General features: G+C 42.9%; 1 protein-coding gene across 1 annotated transcript; it reads right to left on the minus strand.

The window, feature by feature from the left end:
* Positions 1-1,793: 1,793 nt before the first annotated feature.
* Positions 1,794-14,163, minus strand: c2orf73.L (chromosome 2 open reading frame 73 L homeolog). Its single transcript, XM_018262521.2, has 5 exons — positions 13,978-14,163; positions 11,635-11,863; positions 8,075-8,234; positions 2,900-3,015; positions 1,794-2,260 (listed from the first exon to the last, which is right to left on the minus strand). Exons 1-5 carry the CDS (start codon positions 14,034-14,036, stop codon positions 1,901-1,903), a joined length of 924 nt encoding a protein of 307 aa, XP_018118010.1. The 5' UTR covers positions 14,037-14,163; the 3' UTR covers positions 1,794-1,900.
* Positions 14,164-20,583: the final 6,420 nt, after the last annotated feature.

A 20,583-nucleotide genomic window follows, 5' to 3' on the forward strand; every position in this document is an offset into this window, starting at 1 on the left:
TTGTTTGTGCACCAGAATGGGGGACCCAATGTCCATCCCCATGCACTGGTTATGCAATTAAATGGTGACGAGATTGGGGGGAATGTGGGGAGAGCAGTGACATGTAGGAAGTGCTGAATGGAAAGTGAAAGTAATTGCCTAAGGCATAGAGGAGGGGCAGGCGATATTTGATTGACAGCTGAGATTTTTAAATGCGCTTACAACAGCTATGAATGGTCTCTTCCCTCATCCCATTACAGAATCTTTATTATGGCCATATACATAATCCTGGCCATACACATGAAGATTGGCTTGTTTGGTTCCAACGATTGGATCATAACTGCAGATATGGAAGCATTGGATTGAGGACCAAGTCAACAGGGCCCAAGATTCAATGGGAATATCATACCTAGCTGCTCAATATCTGGCTGATTTTCAGCCGGCTTAAGATTCTCAGGCCTATCTGCTGGCACAACCAACTGCTGACTCAGTCCAGAAGAACCAGGTTGACAGCTTTTATCCTGAATATGGCTAACTTAACTCTATACCATTTTTGTCACATGACTGCTTAGCTACCCAAGCACCTTAAAGGAGAAGGAAACCCCCTGGGCGCAAAACACCTCCCCCCTCCCCTGTGTTGTCCCCCCTCCTGGGCAAATGCCCCTAACTTGTTTCTCACCCTTCTGCGCAGGTCCTGTCCACGGAGTTCACAGTAGCCATCTTTTCCCACGCGCGTCTTCTTCCTGCTTAGACCGGCGTCTTCTGGCGCATGCGCAGTAGGAACATTTACCGGTACGGATCTACTGCGCATGCGCTGAATGTCACGAAGTTTTCCGATTTCATTTTGTGACATTCGGCGCATGCGCAGTAGAGCCGTACCGGTAAATGTGCATTCGCCAGAAGACGCCGGTCAAAGCAGGAAGAAGACGTGCGTGGGAGAAGATGGCGACTGTGAACTCCGTGGACAGGACCTGCGCAGAGGGGTGAGTAACAAGTTAGGGGCATTTGCCCGGGGGGACAGGTAGGCCAGGGGGAGGGGGGGAGTTGTTTTGCGCCCAGGGGGTTTCCTTCTCCTTTAAATCTACATAGAGGCAGAACCAAGAAAAAGTGGCAAAAAGTTAATGCTAAGAGATTCAGAAATGAGGAAGATTTTTCCAGTGTCCTTAAAGGACAGTCTGAGCAACTTATTGAGGCACACAAGTGTATTAGAAGAGACCCACACTTATAAATGCCTCATTATGAATATTTAGACTGTCACTTCATTTGACACTAAAAAGAACCCTTAATGAAGTTGTGACCTATGGCTTATTCACACGTATGAATCCTTGCTCAACAACAGCAGACATAGAACACATGGCATCTAGCACTTTTCTATTTGTAAGTGAACCCTTGGGTTTCAAGATTTTGGGTGAATATTTTTTGTGAGCCACAGGTGTTTGTGTCTTTTTCCCTTACACATGAAATATTACCTTTTTATTAAATAGCTTTTCACCCTCATTGTCCCTTATACAGATGGAGCACATTCCACATATTTTCTAGGTTATGGAAGGCAGTTAGATTTTCTGAATTCAGCTGAAGGAAGATACTAGGAACTACTTTGGGATATGTTTATATATATATTTTGTGACATTTAAACTAATTTAACACCTAGGAATCCAGTGTAGAAGAAAAACTTGATCTCCATCAGTCATGGAAGGAGGGCCTGAGCTTTCAATGGACACGATGACTCTTTAGCTGCTCCAAACAAACAGAAAATGAGAAAAACAAAAACCAGTGCAATTGTTGCAACAGACAAAAAGCCAGCAAAGCACATATTAAGGGAAAGGTCAGGTAAACGTTTATTTGTATCCGCTGTATCACTTGAGCATGTCACTCATTCTGGTGTCTGGTAAAAAAGGAAACGGGATGGATATGAAATTTATCAGGCCGAGTTCACACTTGGCTGACTTGATACTTTTTCACCTATGGGAACAAGGGTTTTTCTCCCAGTTGTCTGTGAGCTGCTCGACTTGTTCTGTTCACTGTCTGCTGCACTGGGATTGGACTTGGCTGCTTCGCCGAGGTCTGTTTTGGATAAGTAACTTTGGGAGCTGAACATCTGCTGGGAAGCATGCATGCAGCGCCTGGGTGAGGTCATACTGCTTTCCCCCGAATTTCCTTTCTCCCCTTCTGCCTGGTCAAGTGAATGTGACCCTGTAGTGTTCAGGAACAATTTGGTTCCCTGAGGAACCGCTGGCCCACTCTCTGTTTTTATCTCTGTCCATACAAAGGCTCCGTGACGCTGGAAAGGGAAACAGAGTTGACAGTGAGCAGAGGAACTCTGGGCTGTTACAAAGTGCAGCTGTGGGCTGAGTTCATCTGTTAGTGTAAACGCTGGCAAAACATCCATTTGTTTGCGTGCCTCTTTATTGGCAACAGGCCTGAAGCCTCGGAGCTAAAGCTAATGTCAAATGATGACTCTCTGCTTAGACTTGGATTCTTAGTGAAGCTGAAAAACATGCTAATGATTGTGTCCTGCACAACTCAAAGGTATCGCTTCCGTCATCGCATACAGGCGTGCCAATAATCTATCAAAATGGAATGATATGGTGATCCATTTGAGCAAAATATCTACATCACATTTGCTCTATCTGCTTCCCTTCTACCACAAAACAGGGGAAGCTGAGAGTTAAGAACACAACTAAGTTATATTGGGCTCAAAAAAGTGTGCAAGGTCTTCTTAAACCACCACTCAGATCAGGTCCATCGCTAAATCCTACCAAATCCCTCTCTGTCAAAAGTGATTGCTTTGAAGTTGCTATTTAATTAGTGGACAATCAAGAGGCCAAAACCTATGGACAATCAACTGCAGTAACACAGCGCTAATGGGCAGCTCTAATGAGGCAGTCTCAGTTGTGTTACTAACCATGACACGGCTTACCTTTCCCCTAATGGGTTCATTTTGTGTTGATCTCGCATTATAATTATGTATGAAGGAAATCTGTTCCTGTAGCAGCTTGGGCAGCCGCGTTCTGCTTCTTGGAGGTGCAAGTGGGACTGCAAAATAAATAAAAACATTCAACTCTGTTAAAACAACTAGGCACCTAGTAATAAATTCTGGATATACAAAAAAAAACCTTCTAGAATTTTGCCTACAGGGAATTAGGTTCATACTTCAAAATGAACATGACTGGGTGAAGGACATCTACACCTTCATTCAAGAGGACCTCTATGGGCAGCAGGTTTTATGCCAACATATTCATGGGATTAAGGTAAAGTAGAGTAAAAATTGTTTTAAACTGTGAATTAATAGTATCCCAAGCTTTATATTAAACTCTATAGTTAGTATAGATATGGGTATATAGAATTTAATTAAAAGTAGAGAGGGGTGTGTGTATGGGGCTGGGTTTTCATTTGGATGGGTTGGACTTGATGGACTTTGTCTTTTTTCAACCCAATTTAACTATGTAACTATGTAAGTGGACATTTCAGAGTGGAAAGAACTCACACTTATACTGAAGATTCTGAGGAACAATTCAAAGAAATGATGGGGATGTTTATTGAAAAGGATGGAAGAAATGAGAAAATTGAACAAATTCATGTTAAAAAGTGACAAAAGGAGACAGAAAAGGGATACATTTTATTACCAGACACACAGGGAAATGTGGGAAGATCAAGAAAAATGTCATGTCTCTTTATAGACCCCGATCAATGAGGTGTGGGGGTTCTCAAAAATTCACCCAAAATAAAACTAGTATTTTGAAATAGCGTTCAGTTTCCAGTTACTTCAATGTTCCAAATAACAGTGTGAGGGAAAAGCTCATCCTTCATTGGACAATGAAGCAACTTAAAGACTTTCAGTCTAATCGAACGAGAAAACTAAAGCCTGGCGTTCCCCACAGATTCGTAAACACTTCTCAGTTTTTCTTGTGGCGTCTCGGCTGCGTTTTCGTGACGAAAGAAATTGGAAATTCCAAGCTGCTGAGATCCAGTCAAAAGACTGTCTGAAGTATGAGTTTGGATGGAAGAGTCTGGAATGATCGCTCCTGTCTCACACGGGACATCGGGAACCACATGGGAGATGCACCAAAGAAATATCTAGAAGAATTTTCACATTTTGATAAATCTGCCCCTTATTGTTAATAAAGTTGCAGGACACCATCTGGGTTGTTAAGGTGAAAACTCTGGCAAAAATCAACAACATTTTGCCACCAATAAGATTCATATCTATACACAGAAATAGATGATATTCGGGGAGACTCTAGTCCAATGAGGAGCCAATATTTAAATATTTGGAATGCAATATGCTGGGCTGAATCAGGAAGTGGTTTGTAAACAAGCAGATAAAGTGTGTAAAGCATGAGGAGCAGATGTTATATGTCCCTGGTACTTGTGTATAGGAAGCTGCCCCTCGAGAACCACCTAGGTTTGGGGTAGGGATGCACCCAATCCACTATTTAGCATTCATGCCGAATCCTTCTTGAAAGATTCTGCAGAATACAGAACCGAATCCTAATTTGCATATGCAAATTAGGGGCAGGAAAGGAAAAAGTGGAAAAAATTATTTTGTGATTAAAAGTCACATGATTTCCCTACCCATCCCTAATCAACATATGCAAATTAGGATTCCGATTGACCAGGCCCAAACCGAATCCTGATTCAGTGCATCGCTAGATTGGGGTGCAGGAGGTCAAAGGAATACAATTGGCTTGAGAATGCTTCCACCGCACACCTTAAAGTTCTCAATTCTGCTGTAGATTTTATTCATTTCAGTAAACAATGAATACAAATATAAAGAAATTAAAATATAATATACTGAAACTGTCCATTCATTTTCTGGATGAGTGTCTGGTCACAGATCTGTAGAGGTCTAGAACACACTATACAATTTCATCGACGCTACAAGTGGCAATGCTAAAATTACCTGCGCCTTGTAAAAAGAAGTTGATAATCTGCATTTACTCTGATGTGTAATAGATACGACCCACTAACCAGAGTGAAGCTCAAGTAGGTCTCTATCATCCCATCACTGGAAGAGGACGAGTGGGAGGAAGTGACAGATACTATGCAATGGCCACTTATTAGCGCCTGAGATAGACTAATACATTATAAGATATTCAACCAAACATCGGAACTCTATCGGATGGATACAATTGCATCCCCCAATATAACACACAAGATAACACCATAGTTCATCTGCTATGGGAATGCCACTACTCCCAGAAATTCTGGACTGAAATCACCAAACTTACAGCAGAAGAACTTGACCTCCTGCAGATACTGGACCCCAAAGTCTGTTTGTTAGGCCTATTGGACTCACTGCCGACACTTCTCCAATGGGCAAAACTGGTCAATTCACAACTGGAACTCTATAAACTGATGTAATTAATAAGAAGAATGCCTGGCAAAACTGATCAGTACTGGGTATCAACTTGCAATTTTAACTGCCATTTCTTTGTCTGCCCTTAATGTTTAATTGTTTAACTTTAAAACTTAACCTTTAAAAAAAAACATGTGCCTCACAGCAGATTGTATCCCACTGACATAAGATATGGTGGAAGTAGCCCTGCACCCAAGCCAAATATCTAGCAAAGTGCTGGGGACATGCTATTGATCACCCGTGGGAGCTAATTATGCATGTGAGGTAAGGTTTTGGCACATGGGAGCCCATTTACACACCTTTTTTAAGTACCTGAGATTTAGGGGTATAACTAACTGTTGTGGGGGCCCCCCTGGGTCTGCTTCCTTGGTATGGGCAGGGCTGCCATTAGAAATCACGGGGCCCCGTACAACAAAATTTTTGGGGCCCCCTGGGCCCCGCCCACACTGACGACCAAGCTCCACCCCATATGCCGCCCACGCCACATCGCAGTTAAAAGACCACACAGACATCAGCGCCAAAAAAGTAACCCCCCCACACAAGTTATAAAAAGCTATTGATGGTCAGGGCCCCCTTATAAAAAATTGGGGCCCCAAAAAAAAAAAACTTATAAGTTAAAATAAAACTTGGGGCCCCAACAAAAAAATTTAAAAAAAAAAAGTTTTTTGAAAAAAAAAAAGTGGCAGGGGCCCCCTTATAAGTTAAAAAAAATTGGGGCCCCAAAAAAAAAATTTAAAAAAAAAAAGTTTTTTGAAAAAAAAAAAAAGTGGCAGGGGCCCCCTTATAAGTTAAAAAAAATTGGGGCCCCAAAAATTAAAAAAAAAAACAAAATTAAAAAAAAAAACAAAACATTGGTGGCAAGGGGCCCCTTACAAGTTAAAAAAAAATGGGGCCCCAAAAAAAAATGTTTTACAAAAAGATTGGTGGCAGGGGCCTATAGAATATTAAAATAATACATTGGTGGCCAGGGGATTAAAAAAAAAACAAAAACACACAAACTGGTGTTCAGTAGAATTGAACTCATGGCTTCAGTACTTCAACTTCGCCTCCTTTCGTGACTTCGGGTCTTTGCGCCGCTTCAGGACTTCGGCTGTTTTCGTGACTTCGGGTCTTTGAGCCGCTTCGGGACTTCGGCTTTTTCCGTGACTTCGGGTCTTTTTGGCGCATCGGCTTCGGCTTTTCGCCACTTCCGCATTCGGCAACGCAGAGGGAGGACGTACGGCTCGGGCGCTCGTAAGGGGGGCCGGGAACTTCAAAAAATGCAACGCTGCCGTGCCCCCCTTCATGCCCGGGCCCGGTACGCTTGTCCCCCCCTGATGGCGGCCCTGGGTATGGGTGCCCGTGAGTGATTAGTAATGCACAGATGGCCAATAATTTCGTGCACGTCATGGGTGACCCACAATTTATTTTGCATTATGAGTGGCCTGTGATTTTGCATGGGATGTCAGTATGGATGGGGCTATGTAAGGAGAAGAAGCACACCAAATCACACGGGTTTAAGCTTTAATCTTGTTTACTGCAGACATTGTGGCACAAGCTTTTGGGGACAAACCCCTTCCTCAGGTGCAAAAAAAAAATGTCAGCATGGATGGAGGCCACCAACGTTATGGAACTGCTGACATGTAATTATTCAAGGCAGATGTTGGGTACAAGTCCCCCTTGTGCCAGAGCATGTTGTGCCTTAAACCTTACATACAACTGGCAAAATGAAACACCATTATTTAGAGTGTGAGCATCATCTCACTGTAGATCTTGAGGCAATCCACAAAAATAACTAAACAAAATTCTCAATATAGCGGCGAAATGTTATTTTGGCCAAAAAGACACCCACGTATCAGATGTCAAGTGAGATTAAGTTTGTAAAGCAGATTTATGTCCCTTATGCTTATTCTTAATTCTTAACCTCGTCGCTCCTGTTCGGTGCTGTTACGGCTCCCTGAAAAATCTGTTGCTGGTGCATCACAGCGTGTAAGAAGTTAAAGAGGAAAGAAAAGTCTGCGCGCCAGCTGTTCATATAAAAACACAGCAAGAACATTTCGGAGAGAAAATGTTATAGGAATTGCTCCCGCTGATTGGCACGTCAGGGTTTGATCCGTGTTGAATAACAAAGAACAGATCATTCTTTAATCTCATCTGTAAATTTCTGCGATCCAACATCAGTCCAACATATGTGACATTTGGCTTCTTGTTCTGCTGCTCTACAGGGGCATCTCCCTTCTCCTCTAGCAATGCACCTGAATGCAGCTACAGTATTTGCCATTCACTTTTTCATCATTTCTTGGCTCCTCTGGGCAGAATACTCAAGATCTATGGAGGATGTATGGCCATTAGCACCCCCCCAAGCCCTGACCCCGCCATTGGCACATAAGTTGAAACCTTCAGGTTCCAAACACTGCCCTTTTCCTTAAACACCTTTAGCCCGTAGGGATTGGGACAAAGATGAGAACTTAAGAGTTAACAAATATCAGTGCAGTATGATTCAATACAGAGGCATAACACCAATACAGTGGACCCCACGGCTGTGCAAGGGCGGACTGAGGGGTTTGGAGTATTGTAGTCCCCTCAATACAACAAGTGATGGCCGGTCAGCTGGGAGCCACGTGTGTGGAGCTAAAGGTAAGTGTAGATTTGCAGGGGGCCCAGTTGGTCCTAGTTATGCCACTGAATAAACAAAGCAAGTTCCACGTATTCATTATTTTGGAGCAAATTAAATGTGTGTAGTTGCCCTTCTCTTACCTATTCCACAAACAGGTGACTTGCACGGTTTGGCACTGTATCGTGTTTGAGGATTACTTAAGTAAGAAGACTTCTGAAAGTCACTTCTTTGGGTGGTCATCACGTCATAGGAGGGTTTGTGAAGAGTCGCCTGGTCCTCATCTCTGGGCCACCACTCGGACTTTAAATAAGAAGGAAACACATTATTATTTAATTATTATTATAATCAGAAACGTTTTCTTAATTAAACAATGTGTATTGGTCTCTAGGGCTTCTATAGGCAAAATGTGGAACCTGGGAACCCCAAATTCCAACCCCCTATGACTCTCAGGTGAAGGCCAGACATACTCATGCAGACGGCTGGTAATAGGGTAGAACAGAAAGGACATCTATGTTGTGTGTAGCATCATGGTCCTAGAGTCTAGGACCATGATGCTACACACAACATAGATGCTAGAGGAACGTTGTTTCGTTTCACTGTGTACTGTACAAACGTATATGGATGAAATGACAATAAACCCACTCTTGACTCCCTCTTGACATTTGCCTGGAGCTCCTGAGAATTATTGGGGCACATTTAGTAAAGTGTGTATGTAAAGACACCAGTTGGGAGGAACATCATTCTTTGGCACTGTTATTCTATCGTTATTGTCAAATTAATGTATTGTCTGAGCCAAAGTGACTAAAATAATTAAAGGGGAAGGAAACCTAGTTGCCGCAAAAACCCTCCCCCCTCCCGTGTGTTGCCCACCCTCCCCTCTTAAGAGTAAGGGCATAGGGGCAGATTTGGGGAGATCAGTCGCCCCGTCGACAAATCTGCCCGAAGTTTCCTCGTGAGGCAACATTGGAAAACTAAGCACCGCGAATGCCGATTTTTCATTCTAGTCGGTGAGAAGGTAGGGGAAGGCAGTTCAGGGAGAAGAAGAGGAGATTTGGCTCCGGGACGACTAATCTCCCGAATCTGCCCGTGTGCCCCGACCCTTAACCTGCCCAGTTTATGAAGATGATATCAGTGATATTGGTGTGTCTGCTCATTCCTTGGATACACCCATCCACCCACCCAGAGCTTAATGGGGGCGTAAAGGCAAAAAAATAAAATCCCATTTTTACTTTCTTTTACTTATTACTTCTTTTCTAGCATTATTCTATTTTAGACTTTAGTTCCCCTTTAAGTGAGTGTGCTGAGTTTGATGGTGTTGGCTTGGGCGCTGTAGGTTGGGTGCACACGTGTGCCAGCTTGTGGCGGCAACAAAACAACAATATTGGTACATGAATTGGTTTGTATTTTAGTTTAGTTGCTGTGGGGGCTTTTTGTGGTTGCTTCTAGAAGCAGGATGACAGATTGCCTTTAGTTACAGAGTAACAATTACACGGGACAGTTTTGATTTATTGAAATACAATGCAGAACTACCGTGTGCCAAAGAAAACCTCCTCTGGAAAAACTGCACGGCCTGTATAATAGCAAACAATAACAACACGATAACAAGGGGCCTGAAACCTAAATAAAATGGTTGCGGAGCTGAATAACAAACAAGTTCCAGACAGCTGGACCCCTGCCCACCCAAACATCAGAGATCGACATGGAACTAGAAACCGGCCCTTTGTTCTGTGCGGTCTATTGGGTGGGCACAAAAGTCACCACTTTTATTTCAACCTGCTACAAATGTGTGTTTAGGAACTGGGAACCTGATGTAATGTTGGACAAAAGCAACTTTGAATTGGGTACCAAAAATAAAATGTGCCTAGAAAGTCTGAAAAGAAAATAGGGAGTCCCCAGAATGATTATTGTAGGGTCAATTGTGTAGCCTTCAGGTGTCACGTTCCAGTACAGGGTGAGACTTGTGATTCACTATAGGAACTGATTCACCTTGGTAGAACCCAATAGACCTATCCTGACTGTTCTGTATTGAGATCTAGTAACTACGGGACACGTACCCATCATCTAATTCCATCTCCATGCCCGACCCAACTGCATTTGTAGGAGATCATTCACCCGCACAAGAGGAGACTAATTTCCTTGTCTACCAATGTCCTTGAGCTTCTTCTTGAGACAGACAGGATTTAGGTAGATAGCACGATGACTGTGGGAGGCCACAGGGCCACCTTCAGAGTGGTACAGGGAGTACCGTTGTACCGGGCCTAAAGGGGGGCCCGGCTGTGCTGAACTTTTCGAATTTGCCGCACACCCGTCATGTGTGAACTGCCAAGTCACAAAATGCTGAGCTGAAGTCCTGGACTGCCGAAGAGCAAAGTCTCAAACCACCAAAGAGCCTAAGTGCTGACGGGCCGAATCCGTGAACGAGCCTTGGCTGCAAAAACATCTGAAGCCAACATAAGACCCAAACTTGAAGTTGTGAATCCGAGAAAACACCATAAGCCAAGAAAAGACCCAAAGTTGAAGATGTGAAGCCGAGAAAACACCATAAGCCAAGAAAAGACCCAAAGTTGAAGTTGTGAAGCCAAGAAAACACCCAAAGCCAAGAAAAGACCCAAAGTTGAAGTTGTGAAGCCGAGAAAACACCCGAAGCCACGAAAAGACCCAAAGTTCAAGTCCTGAAGCCGAGAAAACATCTAAAGCCACGAAAAGTCCCAAAGTTAAAGATGTGAAGCCGAGAAAACATCCAAAGCCACGAAATGACCCAAAGTTGAAGATGTGAAGCCGAGAAAACACCATAAGCCAAGTAAAGACCCAAAGTTGAAGTTGTGAAGCCGAGAAAACACCCAAAGCCACGAAAAGACCCAAAGTTGAAGTTGTGAAGCTGAGAAAACACCCAAAGTTGAAGTTGTGAAGCTGAGAAAACACCCAAAGCCACGAAAAGACCCAAAGTTGAAGATGTGAAGCCGAGAAAACACTATAAGCCAAGTAAAGACCCAAAGTTGAAGTTGTGAAGCCAAGAAAACACCCAAAGCCACGAAAAGACCCAAAGTTGAAGTTGTGAAGCTGAGAAAAGACCCAAAGTTGAAGTTGTGAAGCTGAGAAAACACCCAAAGCCACGAAAAGACCCAAAGTTGAAGTTGTGAAGCCGAGAAAACACCCGAAGCCACGAAAAGACCCAAAGTTGAAGTCCTAAAGCTGCAAAAAAAAAAAAAAGACCCGAAGACATGAAAGGAGTCTAAGGTAAGTTCCACTGAACACCAATGTGGTTTTTTTAAAATTTTATTAGCCCCCTGGCCACCAATGAATTATGCTAATACTATATAGGCCCTTGGCCACCAATGTTTTTTAAAAAAATTCTATGGGGCCCTGACCACTAATGTTTCTTTTTAACTTGTAAGGGGGGGCCTGGCCACCAATGTTTTTTTTAAACTTATAGGGGCCATGACCACCAATTTGTTTTAAAAAAAACCTTTATGTGGGACCCTGACCGCCAATGTTTTTTTTTTAAATGATATGGGGGTCCTGACAACCAATGGCTTTTTGTAACTTGTGGGGGTTTACTGATTTTAGCGCTGATGTATGTGTGGCCTGGTCGGGATTGGGCGCTGGGCTGAGGTGGGTGGGGACCAGGGGGCCCAGAATATGTTGTAAGGGGCCCTGGGATTTCTGATGGCGGCCCTGGGAGGCCATAGCTCAGACTGACCTGCATGTGTTTGGTGCTGGCAGTTTCCATATGAGGAATTGGCTCCTTCAGAAACCTGGAATTGTCTCTTAGAAACCTGCCATAGTAGGGATGTGGCATGTTGTTGCGGGTGGGAGATCTCGGGTGCTGCAGCTTCTCCGGCTTTCTGTAGACTTCAGGGAGGGGCGTCGTTTCCTTGTTCAAATTGACACCGTGTAAGTTTTCATCAAACAATCTATAGGTGTTTGGCCTGGGAAACAAAAGCAGCAAATAACCAGATAATAAATATACTGAGTACATATTAGTGAGCCAATCTATTATCAGTACATGGGACAGACAGGTAGGTATATCAGAGGGTTCCACAAGTTCCACCCTTTATTCAGTAACCCGTTTGATCCATCAAATAAGATTATGGGCCAGCGATGTGCTCCATAAACAAAGTTTCACTGCCCCTAAGTGATCATATTAATGACCCCAGAGCCAGTTTGACTTGGAGGTGAATTTCAGGCAATATTTGGTCACTGGTGACCAGTCCAAAGAGGGTTCAACCAGTTTATGGGGATCAGAAAGTTCTAATTAATTACTGCACCGGTGCAATGGCGCACTTTTACTGAATTCTCTGTCACTTTTGTGTTTTCCTTTGTGTTTCTGTTACTCAGGGGTGTTATTTTGGGAGTGGCAGTTGGTGTGGACTTTTAATGATGGGTTGGGAGAGAGGACATTATATTAAAGGGTAAACGTGCACCTGTTACAGTATAATAGAGCCTGCACTCTGGCTGTGGTTAAAGGGAGTATGTCATGATTTTGTACCAGCAAGTGTATTTAGTTGTAATATTGGTGTGTAGGTGCATCTCAGCTCATTTTGCCTGGTCATGTGATTTCAGAAAGAGCCAGCACTTTAGGATGGAACTGCTTTCTGGCAGCCTGTTGTTTCTCCTACTCAATGTAACTGAATGTGTCTCAGTAGGACCTGGATTTTACTATTGAGTGCTGTTCTTAGATCTACCAGGCAGCTGTTATCTTGTGTTAGGGAGCTGCTATCTGGTTACCTTCCCATTGTTCTGTTGTTTGGCTGCTGGGGGGGGGGTTGATATCACTCCAACTTGCAGTACAGCAGTAAAGAGTGATTGAAGTTTATCAGAGCACAAGTCACATGACTGGGGGCAGCTGGCAAATTGACAATATGTCTAGCCCCGTGTCAGATTTCAAAATTGAATATAAAAAAATCTGTTTGCTCTTTTGAGAAATGGATTTCAGTGCAGAAATCGGGTGGAGCAGCACTATTAACTGATGTGTTTTGAAAAAAAAAGTTTTATCATGACAGTATCCCTTTAACAATATTATTTTTGGGAACAAATAGTCCTAGCGAGTGCTGTGCCACCTGTACAGGAGCTCTCACTGGGGACGTGCCAATCTCAGTATCATGAGTGTCTGACAAAAGCTCGGCATCCACCCGCCTCCTACAGACACTTCCCCCCCACATCAGGTTACAAGGTTAGATAAAGGGTCACACACATTAGCTTCATGAGTAAACGGGGGGCTCACTCATTAGACACATGACCAGGGTCAGACTGAGGCATCTGGGGCTCCCCGTGACTGTAGGTTTCTCTTCTGCCTGATGTCCAATCTAGGACCCCCCCCATGTGTGCTGCTTATCTCCTCCTCCTTTGCCGCTTTCAGATTGAGGATGGGGGAGAGGACTGGGTCAATGGGGCCCATTGGGTTTGTCCCCGGGGGCCGACATCCCAGTCCAACACTGCACATGACTCAACATGACCACACTATACACTCACGAGCGACATTTTCTGCCAAAATTCCTATTGTTCCCCCTGACCAATGAGTGACCTCCTCTATTAACTTGCACCTCCAGTAGTGAAACAATGTTGCCTTTAATGTGTCTCCAGCAACTGACTGATCAAACATTATTTATTATTATTATAAAGAGTGTACTGAGTGTAATGATTCCCAGGCCTGTGTTAGAGAGATTAGAGTGTGAGCTCTTGGGCACAGTCAGACAGTCAGAAGAAGAGAATGAAGAAGTACATGAGAGGGAGCAGCACTTAGAGAGATTAGAGTGTGAGCTCTTGGGCACAGTCAGACAGTAAGAAGAAGAGAATGATGAGGGGGAGGAGCACTTAGAGAGATTAGAGTGTGAGCTCTTGGGCACAGTCAGACAGTAAGAAGAAGAGAATGATGAGGGGGAGGAGCACTTAGAGAGATTAGAGTATGAGCTCTTGGGCACAGTCAGACAGTAAGAAGAAGAGAATGATGAGGGGGAGGAGCACTTAGAGTGATTAGAGTGTGAGCTCTTGGGCACAGTCAGACAGTAAGAAGAAGAGAATGATGAGGGGGAGCAGCACTTACAGAAAGCGAGTGGGGACTTTCTTCTTCCTGCTCATACTCATCTCCAGTCTCGGGTACATTTTGTTGTTCTTGTTGTTGCCGCTTAGGGACCCTGACAACTCCCTGCACCCTCCCTCTGCCTCAACTCTCAGCCTCAGTCTGTATCAAGCCGGTCGCTTGGCAACAGGAGAGCGCATGCGCACAGCAGTTCGGCGGTCACTGTGGTGAGAAGGGAAACGCAATGAGCTCAGGGAACGTTCTCCCGCCCCGTGAGACGTCACGTGCCCTGGGCGCGGTCACATTGCGGCGTTTAGCGCTCGCGGGACCAGCGCGGCTCAGCGTTACATCTTCCCTGTCTGTGAGGTGACAATGAACCCGGGCTGGAGAATTACACAGACACACAGAGAGTCCCCAATGGGCCACCGTAGCCCTTATTATCTCCTGTACTTACAGCTTTACTGTGTTATACATTGGTCGCTTCTTGTTATTTGCAACTTTATCATTGGTCTTTCTTTATCTTTTACATTTATTATTCGACTTCTTCTTCTTCTGATTCTTTCCAGCTGTCACATGGGGGTCACCGACCCCATCTAAGAAACAAATACTGTGTAAGGACAGAGACGCTCACATTCGGTTTCGGGGAGATTAGTCGCCCAGTGTCAAATCGCCTCATCTTCGGGCGACTAATCTCCCTGAACTGCCTCCCGCCTGCTACGCAATTAGTTTTCTGAAGTTGCCTCATGAGGAAACATCAGGCGACTTCGTAAATCGAATCTCTCCGAGTGCCGACGATTTACATTCTAGCCAACGGGAGGCAGTTCAGGGAAATTAGTCGCCCGAAGAAGAGACGATTTATCGCCGGGCGACTAAATCTACCCGAATCTTAGCGTCTGCCTTTACCCTAAGGCTACAAATGTATTGTTATTGCTACTGTTTTTTACTCCTCTTTCTATTCAGGCCTCTCCTATTCATATTCCAGTCTCTTATTCACATCAGTGCATGGTTGCTAGGGGAATTTGGAGCCTAGTAACCAGATGGCTGAAATGACAAACTGGAGAGCTGCTGAATAAAAAGCTAAATAAGTCAAAAACCACAAATAATAAAAAGTGAAAACCAATTGCAAATTGTCTATCACTCTGTACATTATACTAAAGTAGTATTTTTGCACCTTGCCCAAGATTTCATAATTGAGGGTTAATAATTAGTTAATAATTAGTAATGTCTCCGTGTATCAGGGATTACACATTGTGGGACTGGAGCTGATCTCTTCACAGACACGGGTTTCAGAAGGATCCACATGTATTGCCTCCTACCAACTGCAAATGCACATACGGGACCTGTTATCCAGAATGCTCAGGACCTGGGGGATTCTGGATAATGGATCTTCCTGTAATTAGGATCTTCATACCTTAAATCTACTAGAAAATCATATAAACATGAAATAAACCCAATAGGCTGGTTTTGCTTCCAATAAGGATTAATTATATCTTAGTTGGGATCAAGTACAAGCTACTGTTTTATTATTACACAGAAAAAAGAAATCAGTTTAAAGATTTTAGATGATTAATTATAATGGAGTCTATTGGAGACGGCCTTTCCGTAATTCGGAGCTTTCTGGATAATTGGTTTCCAAATAACAGATCCCATACCTGTGTTTGATATGTTCTCTCATTCGCCTTTGAAGGAGAATTCAACCCAAAATAAAAAAAAACCCTCCCCCTACCCTGGGTAAACCCCCCCCCCCTGGGTAAATGCCCCTAATTGTTTTACTTACCCCTTTGTGCAGATTCAGGCCTCGGAAGTTCACGGCAGCCATCTTCTTTCTTCTGCCTTTTTCGGAAGTTTTGGCACATGTAGAGTTGGAGTAAATTTTCGCTCCTGAACCACTGCGCATGCGGTGAAAGTCATGGAATTTTTTTCAGAAATTTTCGGGACTTTCGTGCAGTGGTTCGGGACTGGAAATTTACTCCAACTGCGCATGCGCCGAAAATGCCTTCAAGACATGAAGATTACCGGAAAAGAAGAAGATGGCTGCCGTGAACTCGGAGGCCTGAATATGTTCGGAGGGGTAAGTAAAAAATTAGGGACATTTGCCTGGGGGGGGGAGGGTTATTTCGGGTTGAATTCTACTTTAAGTTCTTCATTTCTATAAAGAACAAAGTCAGTACAGGTTTGGGACCTATTATCCAGAATGTTTGGGACCTGGGGTTTTCCATAATATATATCTTCATCCCTTAAGTCTACTAGAAAATCATATAAACATGAAATAAAGCCAATAGGCTGGTTTTGCCTCCAATAAGGATTAATTATATCTTAGTTGGGATCAAGTACAAGTTACTGTTTTATTATTACACAGAAAAAGGGAATCAGTTTTAATTTAATTAATTAAACTTGGATTATTTGGATAAAATAGAGTCTATGGGAGACGGCCTTTCTGTAATTCAGAGCCTTCTGGTAAGGGGTTTCCAGATAACAGATCCCATATTCCTTTTATAACAAATCAGCAAGTGGACATAAAGCAGCAGGCGCTAAATGCCTAATGTTATTGGTGGAATGAGCAAGTGATGAATATAAGGGATTAGTGTTGGTTCTGAGCCCATTGAGTCGAGGAAGAGACAGTAATTGTCATGGGATCCTGGGGCCAATTTCTTTACTCAATGGGCAAGTCTATATAAGTCAATATAAAGCCAATGTTACAGTAACGCCGGCCATTGAAACTGTACAAAGGAAACAACAAAACCCATTTATGAAACACAAATCCACCCCGGGCTTCCAATATTTCCACTGGAATCCGTTATGGCCGGATGCTGATTATTCCTCATTGTCCTGCCAAAGTCTGATTAATAATTCTTGTGTTTCAAGAAAAAAAAATATATAATGTCCATGTTTTCCTGTATTGGCCTGAATACAAATATATTATTCCAATAAACAAAAGATACAGTTATTGCACACTGTATAAGGCTCAGTATTTCATCTTGGTTGTTATGGGTGCCGACGACCCCGGCAACCAGCCTGCCTACTACTGCTACTGCCTCTGATTACCAGGGAATAAAGTCCATTGTGTTAACATTTTATATAAGACTGGCAAATAGCCACACAATATCCACACAATGTTAACTGCCCGTTTTGTCACTCGGCAGTTTGTACATTGTGAAGTCGGCATTTAAAGGTGAAGGAGAGACTTATAAAATCATGGACTTTGCACCATAGAAAGAGAAGTGTATGTCGCTGAGACATAACAGCATGTTGAACATTTCAACTGAGTACAGGTATTGGATCCCTTATCTGGAAACCCATTATACAGAAAGTTCAGAATTACAGAAAGGCTGTCTCCCATAGACTAAGTTTTAAAAAAGTTTTCAAACACAATTTCCTTTTTTTGTGTAATAATAAAACAGTAACTTGTACTTGATCCCAACTAAGATATAATTAATCCTTATTGGAGGCAAAACCAGCCTATTGGCTTTATTTCATGTTTATATGATTTTCTAGTAGACTTAAGGTATGAAGATCCAAATTACAGAAAGACCCATTATGTGGAAAACCCCAGGTCCCGAGCATTCTGGATAACAGGTCCCATACCTGTAATAATAAAACAGTAACTTGTACTTGATGCCAACTAAGATATAATTAATCCTTATTGGAAGCAAAACCAGCCTATTGGCTTTATTTCATGTTTATATGATTTTCTATTAGACTTAAGGTATGAAGATCCAAATTATGGAAAGATCTGTTATCCGGAAACCCATTATCCAGAAAGTTCCAATTATGGAAAGGCCTTTTCCCATAGACTCCATTATAATCAAATAATCCAAATGTTTAAATCTGATTTCCTATTTCTGTGTAATAATAAAACAGTAGCTTGTACTTATTTCATGTTTATCTGATTTTCTTGTAGGCGAGGTATGGAGATCCAAATTATAGAAAGATCTGTTATCTGGAAAACCCCACGTCCCGAGCATTCTGGATAACAGGTCCTATACCTGTACTTCTAATGAGGCCACTGTATAGGGAAATATATATAGAAATTGATCATAGGAAAGGCTAGTTTTTTTATGACAATGCTTTATTAAATAGAATGTCAAATCAAGCTCACTATATATATATATAAATGAAAAAATTCTGAATCTGAAGTTTAATTCTCCATCAATGTTTTAAAAGGATAATCCAAAAGACCTGCACGGTTTGCTGAGACTTAAAAACCCCAAAAGTGATGACTAGTGAATAATTTGCAGCCGTAACAATGAGCGGTCGGGTATATGAAAAGGCCTAAAGGCAACATTTGTCTGGGTTAATCCGTTGACTGAATAATGTGATGCTGATCAACTAAATTCATTATATAGTCGTTACAGGCAGCGTTTTTGTAAGGTCCCAGTGAGAAGGAAAGGGCAGTTCAGAACATTAAAGGGGTTGTTCACCTTTTAGTTAACTGTTAGGGGCAGATTTATCAAGGGTCGAATTTCAAATGTGAAAAACAAATGTGAATTCAAAAAGACCAGCCGAAATTAAGTCCACCAATTGACTCCAGATAGGTTCTAGGAGGTCCCCCATAGGCTAAAACTGCAAGTCTATGGGAGACATGATAAAAAAAATCATGTAAAAATGAAATTTGATCAAGCTCTGTGTACAGGGGGACTTGCTTGTATTGAGAGAATTGAGGAGAAAAGAATTCAGGTAAAACATTTGTCATTTTTATGGAATCATTTGCCCTGACAGCAGCTGAGGTCTATCAAGGAGTGTCAGATATATACAGACTGCTAGGGGCAGATTTATCAAGGGTCGATTTTCGAAGTTAAAAAAATAGCCTGTCTGACTATTCTGAACTCTACCGGTATTGACTCTTGCCTGTCTGACTATTCTGAACTCTACCGGTATTGACTCTTGCCTGTCTGACTATTCTGAACGCTACCGGTATTGACCCTTGCCTGTCTGACTATTCTGAACTCTACTGGTATTGACCCTTGCCTGTCTGACTATTCTGAACTCTACCGGTATTGACCCTTGCCTGTCTGACTATTCTGAACTCTACCGGTATTGACTCTTGCCTGTCTGACTATTCTGAACTCTACTGGTATTGACCCTTGCCTGTCTGACTATTCTGAACTCTACCGGTATTGACCCTTGCCTGTCTGACTATTCTGAACTCTACTGGTATTGACCCTTGCCTGTCTGACTATTCTGAACTCTACCGGTATTGACCCTTGCCTGTCTGACTATTCTGAACTCTACCGGTATTGACCCTTGCCTGTCTGACTATTCTGAACTCTACCGGTATTGACCCTTGCCTGTCTGACTATTGTGAACTCTACTGGTATTGACTCTTGCCTGTCTGACTATTCTGAACTCTACTGGTATTGACCCTTGCCTGTCTGACTATTCTGAACTCTACTGGTATTGACCCTTGCCTGTCTGACTATTCTGAACTCTACCGGTATTGACCCTTGCCTGTCTGACTATTCTGAACTCTACCGGTATTGACCCTTGCCTGTCTGACTATTCTGAACTCTACTGGTATTGACCCTTGCCTGTCTGACTATTGTGAACTCTACTGGTATTGACTCTTGCCTGTCTGACTATTCTGAACTCTACTGGTATTGACCCTTGCCTGTCTGACTATTCTGAACTCTACTGGTATTGACCCTTGCCTGTCTGACTATTCTGAACTCTACCGGTATTGACCCTTGCCTGTCTGACTATTCTGAACTCTACCGGTATTGACCCTTGCCTGTCTGACTATTCTGAACTCTACTGGTATTGACCCTTGCCTGTCTGACTATTGTGAACTCTACTGGTATTGACTCTTGCCTGTCTGACTATTCTGAACTCTACTGGTATTGACCCTTGCCTGTCTGACTATTCTGAACTCTACTGGTATTGACCCTTGCCTGTCTGACTATTCTGAACTCTACCGGTATTGACCCTTGCCTGTCTGACTATTCTGAACTCTACTGGTATTGACCCTTGCCTGTCTGACTATTCTGAACTCTACCGGTATTGACCCTTGTCTGTCTGACTATTCTGAACTCTACTGGTATTGACCCTTGCCTGTCTGACTATTCTGAACTCTACCGGTATTGACCCTTGTCTGTCTGACTATTGTGAACTCTACTGGTATTGACCCTTGCCTGTCTGACTATTCTGAACTCTACCGGTATTGACCCTTGCCTGTCTGACTATCCTTTGAACTCTTGGCTCCTCTCTTATTAAGACCTGGCGGCATCTGATTAGCCGAAGGCTCCTCCAGAGGCCAAAGACGGCTACTACCGGAGGAAGATTGAGCCCTGACCGAGAGCCCAGCACTTGTTCTGGATTCAGGGAGCTGATTGTGACAGTAATAAAACAGAAGTAATGAGTTAATGACACAGTCTGTAGGCACTTTCTCTGTATAATAATAATAATCATAAATAAACACCAATATGAATTTACATTTGATGAAAGAATAGTTAATAGACCGTGAGTCCTTCTTTAGGCGGAACTACGCACTTTCCAAGAAATCCTCCCACGTAATCACACATGAGCCGTGACAGTGATAATCTGTATTTGTAGAACAATTTGGGCCTGAAACTGTAATTTCCCTGTGGTGTGAGCAGCAGATTTGTGTGATGAAACAAAAGTCGTGCGTCTGAT

Source organism: Xenopus laevis, chromosome 5L (assembly GCF_017654675.1).
Source record: "Xenopus laevis strain J_2021 chromosome 5L, Xenopus_laevis_v10.1, whole genome shotgun sequence".
In the NCBI taxonomy this organism is placed as follows: Eukaryota; Metazoa; Chordata; class Amphibia; order Anura; family Pipidae; genus Xenopus; species Xenopus laevis.